This window comes from Vidua macroura, chromosome 5 (assembly GCF_024509145.1).
Source record: "Vidua macroura isolate BioBank_ID:100142 chromosome 5, ASM2450914v1, whole genome shotgun sequence".
In the NCBI taxonomy this organism is placed as follows: domain Eukaryota; kingdom Metazoa; phylum Chordata; class Aves; order Passeriformes; family Viduidae; genus Vidua; species Vidua macroura.
The window spans coordinates 27,751,180-27,768,424 of record NC_071575.1 but is presented as its reverse complement, the minus strand read 5'-3'; the positions used below and the strand labels follow the sequence as shown (position 1 = coordinate 27,768,424).

General features: G+C 38.5%; 1 protein-coding gene across 3 annotated transcripts in view; it reads left to right on the top strand.

The window, feature by feature from the left end:
- Nucleotides 1–17,245, top strand: part of DGKI (diacylglycerol kinase iota) — a 203,494-nt gene that overhangs the window by 98,186 nt on the left and 88,063 nt on the right. For 2 of the 3 annotated variants that reach the window (XM_053978149.1, XM_053978150.1), the window contains 6 exons: nt 2,991–3,062; nt 3,371–3,487; nt 9,420–9,494; nt 10,672–10,767; nt 12,918–13,000; nt 14,333–14,393. In XM_053978149.1, coding sequence (XP_053834124.1) covers nt 2,991–3,062; nt 3,371–3,487; nt 9,420–9,494; nt 10,672–10,767; nt 12,918–13,000; nt 14,333–14,393 — 504 coding nt within the window. The remainder of the gene's footprint in view (nt 1–2,990; nt 3,063–3,370; nt 3,488–9,419; nt 9,495–10,671; nt 10,768–12,917; nt 13,001–14,332; nt 14,394–17,245) is intronic. The other variant, XM_053978148.1, reaches the window with a different exon arrangement.

Below are 17,245 nucleotides of genomic sequence, written 5' to 3'. Positions count from 1 at the left end.
TCTGTTGCAGTCTGTATTCGAGTTGTAATAATTAATAATACCTGTCTCTCCTACAGTTATGCTGCATTAGGGTATCTCTAAGAGCACTAAAGAGAGAAAATTTTTTGTAGGAAAGTACTTGCAAAAAATATTATTAGTAGCCCTAACACTGGTGTGAAAATAGCCTTTAATAGTGAATACTTTGGGGAATATAAATAATACGTATCAGAACTAGTAATCCTTATGTGCTGACTGTAGTGCACAGGTATCTATGTTAATTTGTACTTTAATCCAGACTATTCAGACAGGTTGGATTACCAACACAAGCTGGTTTTGTGACATTCAGGTGCTCTTTTCCTACAAGTACATTTTTTCTGGTGTGCACAACTCTTTATTTCTACAGGAGTGGCTCACACCATGGGGTTTCATGTGTTGTGGAGGGTTACTGGAGAATCAGTGCTAATCATATCTGTTAGGCCTATGCTCTCAAAAAAGTGAAAGTAATTTTCTATCTCAAAATTTCTAATTTGGTGCAGAAGACCTCTTTGCATGATTGAAGACATCTGAAATTCAGCGTTTCTTCTCACTCAGAGACAGCAGAAAATATGATTTCTCATGAAATATGGAGGGTTCCTATGTTTCAGTCCATTAGTCCCTGCCAAATCTCACTGTGACTCACAGTGCACAGTTTATTTTATCAATTACTTTATTTGTGAAGCTAGCATTCAAATAAATGCTATCTTACCTGAAACTTGTATCCTTAGGAAGAATTAGCTCACATTTGTAAAGCAATTTGAGGAAGGAAAGTGGTAGTTTATTGCTACTTATCATTAATATGTTTTTATTGCTGTATAACTTTCTCTAATGGCTCCCTAAAAGCCAAATGACTTACTAAATAAATGAAAAATGATCCATCCAGAACCAGACAAGCTGCTCAGTCCATATGTTTAAAATGCACAGCTGATGGGCTGTGGAATTAATGTACTGAATTTAGACTTTTATTATTGGAGATTTTGGGAGAGAAGGGTTTTCCCACTGATGTTATGAAGCAGAAAAAAACCAAAACACTTTGTGCCCATGAGGGAATGAAATAATTATTTTTTATTTTAATGCACTTTGGAACAAGGAGTAGTGAGATTTGTTAGAAATACTGTGAAGCACTAACGTAAGTAAGTAAGGAAAGAGTGTTTTGTCCAGTGTCAGACTTCTGTTCCAGCACTTGTATCAAGTTCGTCACTCTGTTCTTAGGCCCACACTGAATGGCAGACAAGATGTGCCCAGCCAGAAGTATCTGGCCAGCTTGTCTTTGTTAAGCCACTTCACTACACTCCATTGCTAAACCTGAATATGCCAAATCACCATCATTATGAAAAATTTATGTTTTGAATTTCTCTGAATGTGAACCCTGAGGCACTAGGGGAAAGACTGAAACAAATCTCCAAAAATCTAGCCAGAGGTGACACAAGCCTGTTCAGGAGTTGGTCTTGGTGATGAGGTCCATGTGGCAAACTGGTTTGAGTACATGCTGGGGACACCCATAGATGGAGCTGCAAGATGTACTTCTGCATTCTGGGCAGGCAGGTAGAGCCTCCTCCTGTTCTGACTGTCAGTAGAATTGTTCTCAGTCACCCTGTATAGCCAGATCGTAGCTCAACCCCTCACTTCAGAAGACCAAGGCATCTCTGCATGTTTTTTTTTGTTGTTGTTTTTTGTTTTTTTTTTTTTTTTTAATTTTTTAATTTAATTCTCCTTCTTGATGTGCTTGACCTTTTCATTTCACTGAACACTAATAGGCTCATTTGTCCTGCAGGGAAAGAAGGACTTTAATAACAGAATCAATGAGGCAATGATCTGTTAGATGTTACTAAATAAGTTTCTAACTTCTTTTGCATTGGGTCTTGGGCATTTTCCAGCATGTAGGAGATTTAGGTATACTCAGCTTGGTAAAAAGAAAACTGGCTCAGAGATTCATCACTTGGTAGAGAGATTGAATTAGAAAACTCTGGGTGGTGATGGGCTGCTTACAGAGGTAGAGAGAGGATTGATGGAAGGCCACGAACAAAGGATCCAACCAACTGCAAATCTGAAATCTAAGCAATAAAGACATCTGACAAACTGTTCACTGATATTGTGGACTTTCCATCTCTCCAGCCATCAATACAAATAATTTTTTTCTCTGACTATAATAACCTTTAACTCAGCTCAAAATTACAGACTGTACCTTATTGTTTGTTGCCTGTGTTGCATGCAGAAGGATATATATGACTCAATTGTCTTTTCCAGCCTTAGAATTTACAGCAAAGTCATATTACATTCTATAGAAAGAAGAATCTCTCATCTCTAGGAGAATAAAATTGCATTTTCTGGTTGGGGTGGGCTTTTCTTGCTTTAAAAATGCAAAGAAATAATTTATTTTAATTGTGAGATCTGAATCAAGACATAGTGGGGTTTTTTTTGGTTTTGTTTTTTTTTTTTTTTTTTTTTTTTTTTTTTGTAACTTACTGGAAAGATTTTAATCTGAGTCAGTTCAATAAAACTATAAACTTAATTACTTCATTTTCCTGTCAGAACATTCCCAGAGAGACATTATAGTTAATTTTGTTCTGTTGTAAAAAAAAAAGGTAATTCTACTCTGTAGTAAAAAAGGAAAATTCAAATTCTTGTTTATATTTAGAACAAACAAGGCTGCAATGACAGAACACTTCGTTCAATAGAAAATCTGAAAATTTCAAATCTGTAGAAATCCATTAAAAATTAAAATAGACATTTCTTCTCTATTTCTTCCATTGTTTCTAACTACAAAAAAAATTTAAGGAAATTGAAAAATCTTGCAGAAATTCTTTTAAAATAATTTTGTGACTATACCCCAGAGGAAGAACCTTCTCTGTTACCTCCTGCAATTGCTTTATCCCCCAAAAATCTGCTTGCCTAGCACACTCACTTGGCTAGAGATATATATTTTCTTATAATCAAGAGGAATTTAATGTTTTTTTCCCCCCTGGTTATTCTAGGGCTTTCAGCAGAAATTCTCCTTCCATAGTAAAGAGATTGTGGCTATCAGTTGTTCCTGGTGCAAGCTGGCGGTAAGTGGAAAATACTTCAGGAGACTGCATTTAACTAGGAGTGATTGTGAGGTTTTTTTGGTTTGTTGGTTTAGTGCTTTTGTTTGTCTTGGTTTGTTTTTATGTCTTTTTATTTTTATTTATTTTTTCCTAAGAGGGCATGGCTTAGGAAGATAATCTTTAGTTACATGTCCTAAATCTCCATATGTTGAAGGACTTGAAGATGATGGAGTTGGGAATATTGCTCCAGTTTTTGTACTGTCACCCTCTTCTTCTTCTCCAGGCTCCCCCTTTGTCTTTCTTGACTCTACTCTTTCCCTCTCTTCCAGTTTCATAACAAAGTCACCTGTTTCATGCTACATCACATTGAGGAGCCATGTTCCCTGGGGGCTCATGCTGCTGTCATTGTGCCTCCCACCTGGATCATTAAGGTGAAGAAACCTCAGGTAACTGCATGCTGATGTCTGTTTTTGAAGCTGTCTGGCTGTGCAGGGCCTGTCTGGCTGTGCAGGGCCAGCCTGGCTTCTTGCTTGGTCCTCCTTCACCAAGGCATGCTTGTTCAACCCTGCCTCTATCCCTGAAACCCGGCATACAACCATGGTGGTTATGAACCTGTATCCTCTTTCCCCTCCATCAAGTCCTTCAGTAAATTTCCCTGTTTGGGATGATTAGCAACAAACATGACTTGTTCTGAGCTAATTCAGCTCAGAGTTTTTCCTGTAACTGTGAGTTCAGCAAGCATACTGCAAGAGATCCCGTGTGGTAGGCATGTTTCATTAAATAGAGCTGAGCAAATACAGGGAAAAACTTCACAAGCATTCACTTGAACTTCAGTAAGAATTGGCTGTGTCTGGACTGGCATCCCTCTGAATTTTTCTTTAATGGACATGTAAAGAATCAGGTCTTACACCAGTGTTTGCGCAGTCAACAGTAAACAAAACCATCCACTCATTGAGTTGCACCTAACAGGCATTGGACTTCAAAGCTTTTGTGATGGATGTGGTACATCTTGGAGAGGGTAATTCACTGCTGAATTAACAACAGGGGAAAAAGATATCTAAAAGAGAGCTGGCCAAAAATTAAAACAGGGTTTGCATCATGTGAGAATAATTTTTTCTTTGAAAGTTTGTTTTTATTCCAAGTTGAGCTGAAAGAAGCAAACACTGAACATATCAAGGAGTCAGAAACGCTGGTTAAATCTTTATTTCAGAATAATATTCTTTATTTCAGTCCATCCTTTGGAAGTGACTTGGGTTTTTTGACTCTACCTTCTGGCTGTCAAGAAGAAGCTAAACAGTTCAGGCTGTAGCCAAGGCACTAAGAAAAAAGTAGTCCATGAAACCAGAAAAAGGCCTGAGGCCTAAATTGTGCCACTGCCTTTAGTTCCAGCTTAGGGATGTGACAGATTTGGGCATGAGTAGGAAACTGGTTGTTAAAGACAAGGTGCAGAGGGAAGGGCACCTTCCCTCTCTCTATATGGGTAGAGTTAGCAAAAAGTCAACCAAAGAGGCCTCTGTTTCTCCTTTATGTCAAGAGAGAGCATAGCAAGATTCCTAGCCACCTCCACTCTCAGAAAAAAGGCTTTTTGCCATTTTTTGTAGATTGTAGATTTTTCCCCACATTCTTCTTTCTCTGTTTTACTCAGTCTTCTCTAGAGAAATACTTTTTTCTCTTTTGTTGAAGAATGTTTGAGTCTTTGGCAGGGACTTAATTTCCTTGGCTAATTTTCAGCAATGGTGTGGTATTTGACAGATGTACTGATTTTTGACCTTACTAAAAGAAGCTTTTCTTCAATCCTTTAAATTTTATCTAATTTTTAGTTAAAAAAACCACAAAAAACCACAAAAAAACCCAACAAACCCTGACGTGCAATTTTCTTTTGCTTTGGCTTTTGCCCAAAGCAGGGTATCTTCCTTATAATATTTGTAGATAATTTGCATTCTAGTCCATTTTTTTTTAAGCTTCAAATGAAAAAAAATAAATCTAATCTTGGTAATTATAATTTATGGAAAAAAATCTTTTAAATAAAGGCTTAAAATGTTCAGCTTAAAATAGCTGTTAGCTTTGTGTGCCTGAGTCATGAGCACAGAGAAAATACTTGATTATTAACTTTCAATCACATTTCTAGTCCTTGAAATTCATGGTCAGTAGCATGCAAAACTTTATCTTGAGTAGCTGGAGCATTAAATAGATCAAAATTGTATTTAACACAGATAAAGGTTGCATTTCCATGAGACTTTCTAATAGCACCCATTGGAGTTATGGGAAATGCATCCTTATTACTTTAGAAAATAGTGATGCAGCTTTTGCATGTGTTTTCAGATTTTTTGGCAGAAGTCTTGTTTTCTTATTTATTGTTTTCTTAGGAAATATTTTTCCTCTCCTGCTGTTTCTGGCCAGCTCTACTTCTATGTATTATGACTCTCTTCACCCTATAGAAATGTTTGGTAAACACTATGAAATATTCACATCACTTGATCCAGAGAGTACAAACACAATATTTACAAATTGTTGTAATTTCACATTAAAAAAAATGAATGTGTAACCAACAATCTGTTTTTCACATATTCCACAGTCAGAATAAATATGGCTAGAAGCTTTTTGGGTATAAAATATTTCCTCAGCTCTAATTAACTACTTACATGGTCACAAACAATTCCTGAACTGAATTCCCTGCTCATATAAAATTGATTTTAGTGGTGCCTGCATCCTGTTTGTTTGTGGTTTCCTTTAAGTAAGTAAGAAATGCATTTTGTAGCAAAACCTTGCCCTGTTTTACAATTTTTTATTTTTTGACTGCCACAAAAATTGTTTTCCATGCTTATTTTGTACAATGTGGGTCACCACCTTTCAAATATTAGGCTTGCACAAAGACCACACTGTGTCTCGTTACCAACAATGTTGTGCTAGTGAAGCATCATGGTTTAATTGGTTAAGAACAAATTTCTGCTGACAATCTGTGGTCTAAATGGGGAGCTTTTGCTTCTTGTAAGCAACTGATTTAAAGATGAAGAATATTCAGAATGGTTCAAACAGTTTTGGAATCGGTGGTAGCCCTATGTGTAGTGACCTCCTTACATGAATGGAAAACTCCCAATACCTCTTCCATGTTATTTGTAATGTGAGCCACTTTCTGTAACTTTTCTACTGATTTCTGTATTGTTAGCAGTGCTTTGATACCAACTCTGTTTTCCTGGGGTTCAAAACAATTTCATTTCCTAGTCTGTGAAGCAGGTCACGCTTGTTGACTGGTGGTATTTTGATATAGGTAAGGTTTGGTAGCCAAAGTGGTGTTAGCTCTGGCAGTGGACTTGCTGTATGCTTGTTTTGTGGGAGAAAAGTAAATGATAAGGAGGATCTGACTGATGGATTTACTGATTTAGTCTGTCTTCTGTTTGGGAAGACAAAGGCAGTAACTGTAAAATTCCAAGGTTTTTCTGTTCAAGGTGAATAAACTTGGTGTTTTCTCCTCCTCCTTTGAGGACTGTGAACTAGTTCTAGTGAATACTTACATTTCTGGGCTTATTTCTTTATTTCCTCAATTGCTGAGTGCAGCTGGCTTGTCTGAGAGTGGTTTGTGAACAACCAGAAGATGGTCAAGATTGACCTTCCCAGATGCTGTTCATTGTTAAAGTAATTTGAAAATTAGTGTGCTAAAAGCCTCTGAAAACTGAGGATGAAATGTTGCAAAGGAAGAGGTTGAAAGGTTTCACTGGATTTGTCTGAGATAGTCCATGGCCTTCACAACATCCAACACCATACAAGAAGGACTCCTATTCCTCTGTTCATCTACCTAAGCTTTCTGAGAAGCTATACTGACAATTCAATAATATGAAAAATCTCTTTTTGAAGACGGACAAACTGACATCCACAAAAGAGAGGTTTCCTCTCTAGAGGGAAGTTAGGATTTATTTCTTGTGGCCATTTAAAGGTATGCTTTGCTATCAGGTACCTTGCTGAATACATTATATGTTTACAAAGCACTCATTACCTTGTTCTGTGAACAAGATATGATGTATCCATGTCTTAACTTCGGTGTGCAAAGACTGCTGATACTCTTTGGCTGTTACTCTGCTGCATGTTTGCAAAAAAACCCTGCCTATGTTTAAGCAGCTTTTTGCAGTTCATCTGCTATGGACACGTGGTTGCAATTACTGTAGCAAAGCTTTAGGTTCTGTTAACACTGTAGGTGAAGGCATGTTTGAAAAAAAACATATATATATATATAAAGAGGTGAAATAACATTGTAGAGGTGCAGCATTTAGTGCCTTTTTGAGTATGGAAATGAAAATGGTTATAATCATGAATGGAGGTGTAGCCTTAAACTGTTTCTTTAATATAGCTGTATGCCTTTTCCCACCCCACTGTTAGGTCCATTATGGTGGGACGTAATAACTACATTTAAACATTCTTTAAATTATTCTTTTATAATTAGTCAGAGTTTGACTGAATTGTCTTTACCCTTGGTATGCGTGTGAGCTTTCAGCACACTGCTAAAAAGAGTGTGGATAGACTAGATCTTCTCTCCCTGACCTGTGTTTTGCCCAAATCCAGGGAGACTCCTTCAGAGAATGCCTGAGGAACTGGGCTAAGGCCCCCATGGGAGGCAGCTTTGAATGTAATGCCCTTATATCTTTCTGTTGACCTTTGCCTGCAGCCAATGTGACTACTGAGGTAGGGCAGCACAAGACCATGCAGATGGGATTGCTGATGCGCTTGGTAGGCAGTGCAGTCTTTATGGTTTATCATGCTTTCAAGATCACTTTGTATCAGAGTAGGGAAGATTATGGATGTATGAACATTTCTTTAGGTGGTTTCTCAAAATATGGTTTAAAAGGGCAAATTCCTTATATTGCTCTACAGAGCTGTCTTGTCTTCAGTGTTTTCAGTAAGCAATAAGATGTGACTATTTCCTTCTCCAGGAATGCTGGGAGCTTGGGACCTTGTGCTCTATGGCAGGCTTCTCTTGGTCTATGTGATAGAGGACAATGCCTTTAGACATTTCAGTTAGATAGCTGTAGTTTCTCTTCTCAGGGGTGTGGAAGCATTAACTTGTGTACCTGGCATGTCATACTTAAGTCTTGAAATTCTGGAAGTGGTTGATGTGTATTAAACAAAACTTCGTAGCTATTCCTGTTGATGTTGAATAGTGAGCAGGATTAAGAATAAACATCACTTTTTACAGATTTGATGATCTCTGCTTGTTGCCTTTCATTAGTGGTGCACATCTGATCAAGGTCAGGACAGAAAAGAACTTTCAGATGAGCTGAGTGAATCTTGCTTTCCCTCTTATATCAAGGAAAAAAAAATCAATGAACTTTCCTCTAATTCCTCATGCTACTTTATTTCCTGGTGATGGTTAGACTAGAAGTTGAAATACTGCAAAAATATTTGAAGTATTTCCCATAAGACAAAATTTCCATTATGGAAATGGTTAGGGTTTCCTGCAGGTATAACTTCAATTAGTGAATTAAAATAAATAATTTAAAAAAATTCCTTTTTTTTGGACTGTTCTTATCACACCAGAACACCTTTTTGCTCTGTGTCACTGAGCAGACTGTCTTCTGCCTGGAGAATAGCCTTAACATTAGTTCTATTTTAATAGGTTCTGCAAAAATACAAGTACTTGTACGTTTTTTCCTATGTAGTTGAGTGGTATTATTATTTAAAAACACAACAAAAAACTCACCCCACAAACACCTTCTTTACTTAAATCCTTAAAAATTAGCAATTCAGTTTGTTCCTTAGCAGATGATCACACAAGTTTCTTGATAGGCTGGAACTGACTCTACAGTGCCAGCATCATATGCCATGGTGGCCTACATTCTGTTGAATCATAATGGTTGCCAGAGCTAAAACTTGTTGTTTTCTTTCCTTAACAAAAAAAAAAAAAAAAAAAAAAAAGAAAAAAAAAAAAAGAAAACAAAAAAAACATGAAAAATACCTTATTTATCATGTTTTTTTATTACATCTTTATGCAGGTGGTCTCCATACCAGGAGACGAGCCTGATTGGGCAGGAGACTGGAGCCCCGAAGGGGAAACGGGCGTCTCCTACCCCTTTTGGGAGGGTTGGCAGGTACAACATGTGGTGTTATGTGAGTCTATGGGAGCATCTGATCTTTTCTCCCCCCTCACAGCGTGGGAAAGTTTCCGGTTCCAAAGCACCAGTCTGGTCTCCGTGTGTGGCTTTCTCCATAAACGGTGGTGTGGAAGTGTAAAGCATGCAGCGCATGTAATTTAAATCTCAAGCATGTGCCAGACACTCTTATCATTCTCCAAGTGGACATGCATGGAAGAGCTTCGTAAAGGGGCTCTGTCTGGGCCTGTCTTCTAAATTTTGTTTTGCTTTTCATGTATTCTTTTTTCTTTGGATGTAGAACTCCTTAAAGACTTCAACACGGCGAAAGAAGAGAACGTCCTTTAAAAGAAAAGCCAGCAAAAGAGGAAATGAAGTAGGTATTCCAGTGCTTTGGAAATCATGCTCCTTTTGTTGAAATGTCTAAACACAGACTTAGAAGTTTTTTCCCTTTTTTTTCACTGAAGTGTTTAATGTATTTTCCCCCTGGGAAATTCCATGATATTGAATTTCTTGTTAGAAGAGATAAAACTTGTATGAGAAGTTTTATTTTCTGAGCTGATTTTTTTTCAAGGAACAATGTACCATACTCCAGAAGGACCACCACCCTAGTGAAAGGGTGTTCCCTTGGGATGTAATAGACTCAGCTCACACCCTTTTTTTCCACTAAGCAGAACAGGGGTGTGAAACTGGGGCTGTGAAACCCACTGATGCAAGGCTGTGATCCAGATGTGATCCATTTTAGGATGTCTTCTTCAGAGGATCTCATATTAAAATTGGACCACAGAGAAAGAAAACAGTTTATTGATCTATTGGTTTATTTACCATGTGTCTATAGAAGACCTTGCTTCCATATCCTTCCTAGTGAATTAATTATATAGACAATCAGCCTCATGGGAGAGGTGGAGGGAGACTCACCCCTGCATAGCCAAGGCTCTGGTTCAAGTCCTTCCTTGCATTCTTGCAGTCCAGAAACTGGAATCTGTAAAAGTCCAGGACAGTGCCCCCATTACTGGGCTCTTGCATGTCCTGCAGGGGCTAGGGAGCAGGGAGGCAAATAGTTTTCTCATTGATGAGTCATGTTGGATCTGTGGCATTTGTTCAAAGGTGGGAAGGCAGCAAGGCCAAGAATTTGAGAGCAGATTATCTGTAAATAAGTACTTATGCAACTTGTCTGTTAGATGGAATTAATGGAATAAGTAACTTTTGTAATTCTATTTTCCTTTGGAAAAACTGTTTGTGTTGGAAATAACACTGTCTCTGACATGTTATTAGTATTGTGTGACTAATTGTGGGGGATAGGGTCAGAAATAATCTTGAATGAATTTTGAAATAGTTGTAAGCTACCCTGAAATTATATTTTTCCCCATCTTATTTTATTCTGTTGTCTCAGCTGGATAAATTACTCTCAGCTGGGCACTGCACTGTCTTGGCTGTACTATTTCTAGTACCTGCAGTAGTTTTGTCAGGGCTAGGTTGGGTCTTCTGTGTGTGCTCTGCTAAGGAAACTTGCATTGCTTGTACTAAAGCTGTTTCTTGCTTCTGTTTCTCAGGATAACAAAGGCCGGCCTTTTGTGATAAAACCTATCTCTTCTCCACTCATGAAGCCACTGCTGGTTTTTGTCAATCCAAAAAGTGGAGGGAATCAGGTAAGAGTATCAGCTGGGTCTGGATTGCAAAATTTAAGTTTAACAGCAGGGTTTATGCAAATGACTCTATTTCTTGGACAGTCAGATAGAAAGGACTTTATGCCTGAAGAAGCCTGAAGACCTTCCTCAGAAGAGGTCCTTGCTGTGGAATGACCTTTCTACTTCAGTAGAGTTGGATGACTGGAATGGATGCTTAAGTATTTGAGTGGTTGTACTCCTATCTTCAGATTCTTGAAAGGAATTTAAAATGATATTTTGGAGGCTTTCAGAAGATTTCATCTTTCCACAGAAAATTTGGTTTCTAGTGAAGCTTTCAGACTTTATCCAGAAAGTGGTTTAGCTTTGCTAGGAAATGCTGTTGAAATTACTGAATGTGAAATTACATATTCCTATGGCATCTAAAAAAATCATTAGTGGTCTTGTACTGTACCACAGACACCAAGTTTCAGTGACTAAAATACAGCAGACTTCTTCTTTAGGATTCTTGGAATGAATATTTTCTTGGTTCTGCTACTTTTTGAATATCAAAGAATTGGAGTGCCTTTCAATAAACAGGGCTTAGTAATAGAGAGGATTGGTGTAAGATACAACAGAGGCCTACAGAGCATGGAGAGTAGTGTAGGCACTGCTCATTTTGTCCTCTGTTAGAATTAGAGAGGATATAAAATGAAACTTTTTAGACTGATTCAAAACAAAAGGAAAAGCCTGGTTCTTTTCACAGTCTATAGTTCAGTGAAAAACTCCTTGCATTAGGATATTGTGGATGCTAAACATTTACACAGGCTGGAGGAGATATTTGGAAGTGAAATCTGAAGTCCTGTGCCTCCCTCTGGTTCAAGTGTTCTATGGACTGCACTCAGCTGAGATTGGAAGAATACTTATGGCAAACATCACATTTATTTTCTCTAGTCTTATACCTTCTCCTAGGTACTATGACTGCTTTCTTGGTTCTTTGTCTCCACAGGCCCCAGCAGGGTAATAATTAGCATTGACTCCATGCTTCTCAGAAGGCTGATCAATCACTTTATTATACTATACTTATTAAGAAACCCATCACCCTTACAGACAGTTAAGATACAGGTGGACCCAATTGGTTCTTCAATTTAAACACCATCACCATTAGCCAATCAAGAAACCACCCTTTGGTAAAAAAATCTCCATAACACATTCCACATGTTCACAACAACAGGTGCAGCTAGTGAACATAAGAATTGTTTCTCATTCTCTTCTCTGATCTTCTCATAGCCTTCCACAGGACAATGCCTGGGAAAGTTGTGTGCTGCTCTCTGTGGCCAGAGAGTTGCTGCCACAGTTCTTCACTTCAGGAAAGGTGTCAGGCAGAAGAGCCATCCCTAGGAAGGAAGAGCTATGGAAAATTCCTGATCTGTACCCTCAGGCCATGTCTGAAAGGCATTCTTGAACTAGAGTACAAGTTCAGCCCATAGAGTTCTTAGCTCTCTGCTACTAGTAAGAGATCTTGTCACTTTGTGTCTGGGCAGAACATGAAGGAAGGGATCTAAGTGGGAATATGAACCCCAGAGTTTGAGAAAACAGAAATTATACCTTTAGGTGATAGGTTGGGCCACACTGCATAGAGTGAGGGACCACTGGCGCAGCTGTACCCCACAAATTCCTTGACTCCTGCTTCATTAGATGGTAGAGGTTACAATTATGAATGATTATCATGGTGATGGTGGAGGCCAGAGAACTGTCATTGCTTGGACAGTGTTCAATGTGATGAAGACTTTGGCTACAACCTTGTTCAACTTCTTGCTGTCATGGATAGCTGAGGGTGAGGTGGGATAACAGAGGTTTCTTCTTGTTGCAGGTGGTGAGAAGCAGGAGAACAGGTTGCTGTGGGAGCTGAACCTTTGGTCTGACCCCAACTGCCTGTTCTTATGGAACATTAGTGATCTGTGTTGTTGAAATTGGTCTATATGCCTGCATGTGCACCTCGTCCTGGATTGTTATTCTACAGAGCAATCATTTGCTATGCCACTTTCTAGCTTGTCTTCTTGTTTTATGTTGGCTTTATAAAGCACAGAAAAAAAGAAAAGCAGTTGAAATACAGTGAATAATGCACACTATTATTTCCAATAATCATTAAACTGCTCATGACTTCCCTTCCTTTGATTTTTCTCTCTTTCCAGGGTACCAAGGTTCTCCAAATGTTTATGTGGTATTTGAATCCACGCCAGGTCTTTGATCTCTCTCAGGAAGGGCCGAGAGATGCGTAAGTACTGGAGCCTTCATTGCTGCGCACCCTATTTCTGGTCTGGTCAGGAAAACAGGAAAAGATCTAGCTTGGCTGGATTAGTGACCAGGTTTTGGTGGCAAGGGGAAGGGCTGCAGTGGGGGCTTTTGTGAGAAGAGGTCAGGAGCTGCCCCTGTGTCCAGACAGAGCCAGGTCCAGATGGCTCCAAAGCTTGCTGAGGATCCCAATGCCTGATCATTCCCTAATGAATGAGCACTCCAATGGGGGGAGGCTGCCTCCAGACTGCCTTGTGACAGCACTGTACAACTGTCCCTGCTCACTGAGTAACTATCTCAGCTTAACCAGACAATAACTGAAGAGCAAACCTCTTCCAAGGAGAGAGTACCTCTCTTTAAAGGGCTGATTCTTGCTGCCAAGGGCTAAGAAACCATCCTTCTGTGGTATTGGACATGGGGATACTGACTTTACTTAACCATCTGTTCAGAACTACTTTCACATTTTATAAATATGTTTTGTATGTTTTTGTAAATATTATTACTACAAATATTTTACTGTAATAATGTAAAATCAAATATCTTCCTGTAGAAGAACAGTCCAAGCGTTTCCTATTCAAGGCACCCAAGCTTTATATTATCCTGCAGAAACACCTGCACTGCTGTTCTCTCATGAAGTTTAGAAGCTTTAAGTTAGACATACGTTTTTCAGAGCTGTATAATGGGGAAAAAGAGGGTTAGGTCCTCTGGTCACTCAGCTCTCTTCATGTGAATGTTCCCCCCTTTGTTACAAAACATTTCATTATGGATTTCTGGGTTGCAGCAGAAGGGTGTAACTGAAGGAGCAGGACTTCAGTGGGTGCTTTTTTTTGTCTCTCCTGTTGATATTTAGATCACATACCCAGAGAAAGACTATTACATATTCTTGCCTTCTGTGGTGTTAAAATACAGTCACTAGTTGAAGAAGCTGTCACATTATACAAGACTGAGAAATGGTAGCTCAACAAGTCATGATGAAGAACATTAAATATTGTTTTAAAATCTCAGTGTTTAAATGTGTTTGCTTTAGGGTAAGAGAAAAAGGAAAGATTTTGACCTCCCTAGCGGGAATTTGAAAATCTGGGAAGATGCTAAACTGATCAAACACTTGTCAGGAGGTGCTGCCTGACATGGAGGAAGGCCTCATTTCACATCCTTGTGGTTTCACATTTCCACCTCTACTCATATTCTTAGTAATGAATATTTGAAAGTGCAGTAAGTGGTGGTTACACTGTCACTCAGCAAAATGCATTAGAAATGTCTGCATTACTGTTCTTACATTTTCCTCCTTTTTTCCCCACTTTCCCTCCCTGGGCAGGCTGGAGCTGTACAGAAAAGTGCCGAACCTGCGGATCCTGGCATGCGGTGGGGATGGGACGGTAGGTGACGGGGACCTGGCAGTGCCATGGTCTTTGGCCAAGTGATTAAACTCCTCGCAGTGGTGGGTTTCCCACCTCACCCTGCCTGCAGAGGCAGAGAGACAACATATCTTACACTTGCGAAATCTAATATTTGTTTTTCAATTTTCTGTGTGGTCTGCCCTGTGAAGATATGGGGCCATATTCTCATGTCCAAAGCCCTCTTTCTTTTATGCATAAAGATTTTGTGCAGCTTAAAAGGGATAAAGACAACTTTGCTGGTTTCTCATTCTATACATTAGATCTGAGGGTCTAGAAGGTTAACCTAGTGTCTGGGAGCCATTACATTTTTATTTCTGCTCCTTCCTGCTAGATCTGTCAGATCCACATTCAGTACTTTTCTTTACAACATGATTTGTGTTCCTGGATAAGTGAATGGGGTCAGGTCTTGAAAGGATTTGTGCACCTTCATTTGGAGAAAAACTCTGCAGCTCATGGGCAGAAGGTCATGAGTGGTAATGGAGTTATTATAACTGCATTCTCTTTGCAGTAGTTAAAAGTATTTTAAATTTCAGTCTGTGCCACTGAGTGCTAGTACAGTTGAAAAACTGACCTTGAATTTCTAGGAGCCTCAGTTCCTCAATATGCATTTGATGGCAATTTTAGCAGTAAGTATGGTAAGGAAAATGCATTACTACTCTCAAGATTCAGTGACTGGACAGTACATATCTCTATAGATTTAGGGTATGGAGAAGTGGTTGATTTCTTCTGTAGAGAGCTGAATCCCCTCTCTTAATTCACCTTGGCTTGAATTTCTGGGGGAATTTTTCCAGCTTCTGTGGGTTATTTTAAAACCCCAGGGGTAGGGTTATTAATATCAATGCTTCCTTTGCAAGAACGAAGAAAAAAAATCAGTGAAAAGACCACTGCCTTGCTGGTACATGGGAAAACAAGACATGATTGCTACTGAATGATGAACTTTCCTTAAGAAACATGAAAGGCAGTCCTTTAGCAGGAGGCATCAGCTGAGAAAAAGTGTTTCCATCTGTTTTCTTTCCCATCTGAGGAAGGGGGGGAAAATTTATCATTAAGATATTAAAAGAGAAAAGAATACAACTACATTGAGTCGGACCATCCTATTTCCCTATGCTGAACTGTGCGAAAGGTGGCAGCACCTTCTCATTAGTATGAGCAGCACTCCACTATTACCTCTGCCGCTGCTCAGTTTGGCACAAATTAATATCTAGTTATTCCCAAAGCCATTACATCTAGAAATGAAAAATCTGGCTCAAATGGACTTAATGAATATGCAATGAGACCAGATGTTACCTCTCATTATTGAGGTGAATCAGAACTTATAGTAACTTTTCCATTGTTACTTCAGGGCAGAAGTGGAAAGCTTTGCTTTCAAAGCAGTCAGAAGCTTTCTGTTTACAGGGAAATGATAGTATGTGTCATCCTAGATTGTGCAACTAACATACAAGGTTTAGAACTGACCTCAAGTTAAATAGCGATGTTGTCCTTATAAATAGAAATTTGTTCATCAGTTAAAAGCAGTTAGAAAAGTGGTGGGTATTTTGATGTTACCTGTAGCAGCAGGAGGCTGAAGCACAGATGTGTTAAGTCAGTGGTAATGACAATGACCAACTTCTTTAAGAAGTCCTGGCCCTACTGATGTTATCTTGACTTTTTATTCTGTCTCCTGTTATCAGTGCAGAAGTATAGATATTTTCAAAGAGAGAGGATTACTTACCTCTGAAAATCCCTTTAAAGACCTCAGTATTTTTGGTGACATCCAAGGTCATGAGAACTGTAAGTACTTGAGATGGCTGTTGTCAGACAATGAATTCAAGTAGGGGATTACATCCCAGATGAATGCTTTAATAATTGGACAATTGGTTATGATAAGTAGCTGTCTGATAAATGCCATTTGTGCAAAATGAAATTTATTTTGAAGAGACTTGGAGAAAGAAATACCCTGGAATACTAAATAACATGGTGGTTTCTGCATTTATCAGGCCACATCCTCTGCAGTCCTTCAAACTCCAGCTATTTTTCCTGATAGCCATGTTATACTGGCCGCCTTTTGTGAAGCTACCCTGGTTTGGATTGAGAATATCTTTGAAATCACAGTAATATTAACAGGGGCAAGAAAAAATCAGTCCAGCTGTAGTCAGAATTCAGATTTTCTGTCCTATTTAAAAGCTCACATTTGCAGTAGAAACTGGATCTTTTAAAACTGGAAACAGGAAAAACAAACAAACAAACTTCTGTTAATTTTTATTAATTCTTTATCTAAAAATGCAGCAGAGATTCTTCAGCTTTTTTTTTTTAGGTGACAAGTAGTTCAAGGAAGAAGAATTTTTTTTTTGCAGCAAGAATTTGAGTCACCAAAAGTTTGATAACATCTTTAGCAACAATTCTTTATCCTCTTTGAAAATTACCATTTAATGAAAACAAAATAATTTACAGTAATTTGTTCCTTCTGGCTAGATTTCTATTTGAAAGCTTTATGTAGTCCAGAAGAAAGATAGAAGAAATAGCTCTCTGAAATAACTAATAGCTTAGGATACAAAAGAGACAGATCCACTGTTCCAATCCAAAGCCTCCAACCCAGAGTTGTAGTCTGCCTTTTAGTCTAGTCTTTTATTCTTTTATTAGATATGTATGTGTGTGCATATCTGTATATTGTGTATATATATATAGATATAATGCCTTGTACTGAGTGAAATAATTCAGCACTAAGGTCTCTCCTATGGGAGAGGGAGACTTGTGAGTCAGTTCATGCTTGGCAGGACAAGTTCTGAGACATCATACTGTTTTAATGTGTCTCTCATTTTATTTCATAACTATTTGTCAAGGGTTGAGTTTCT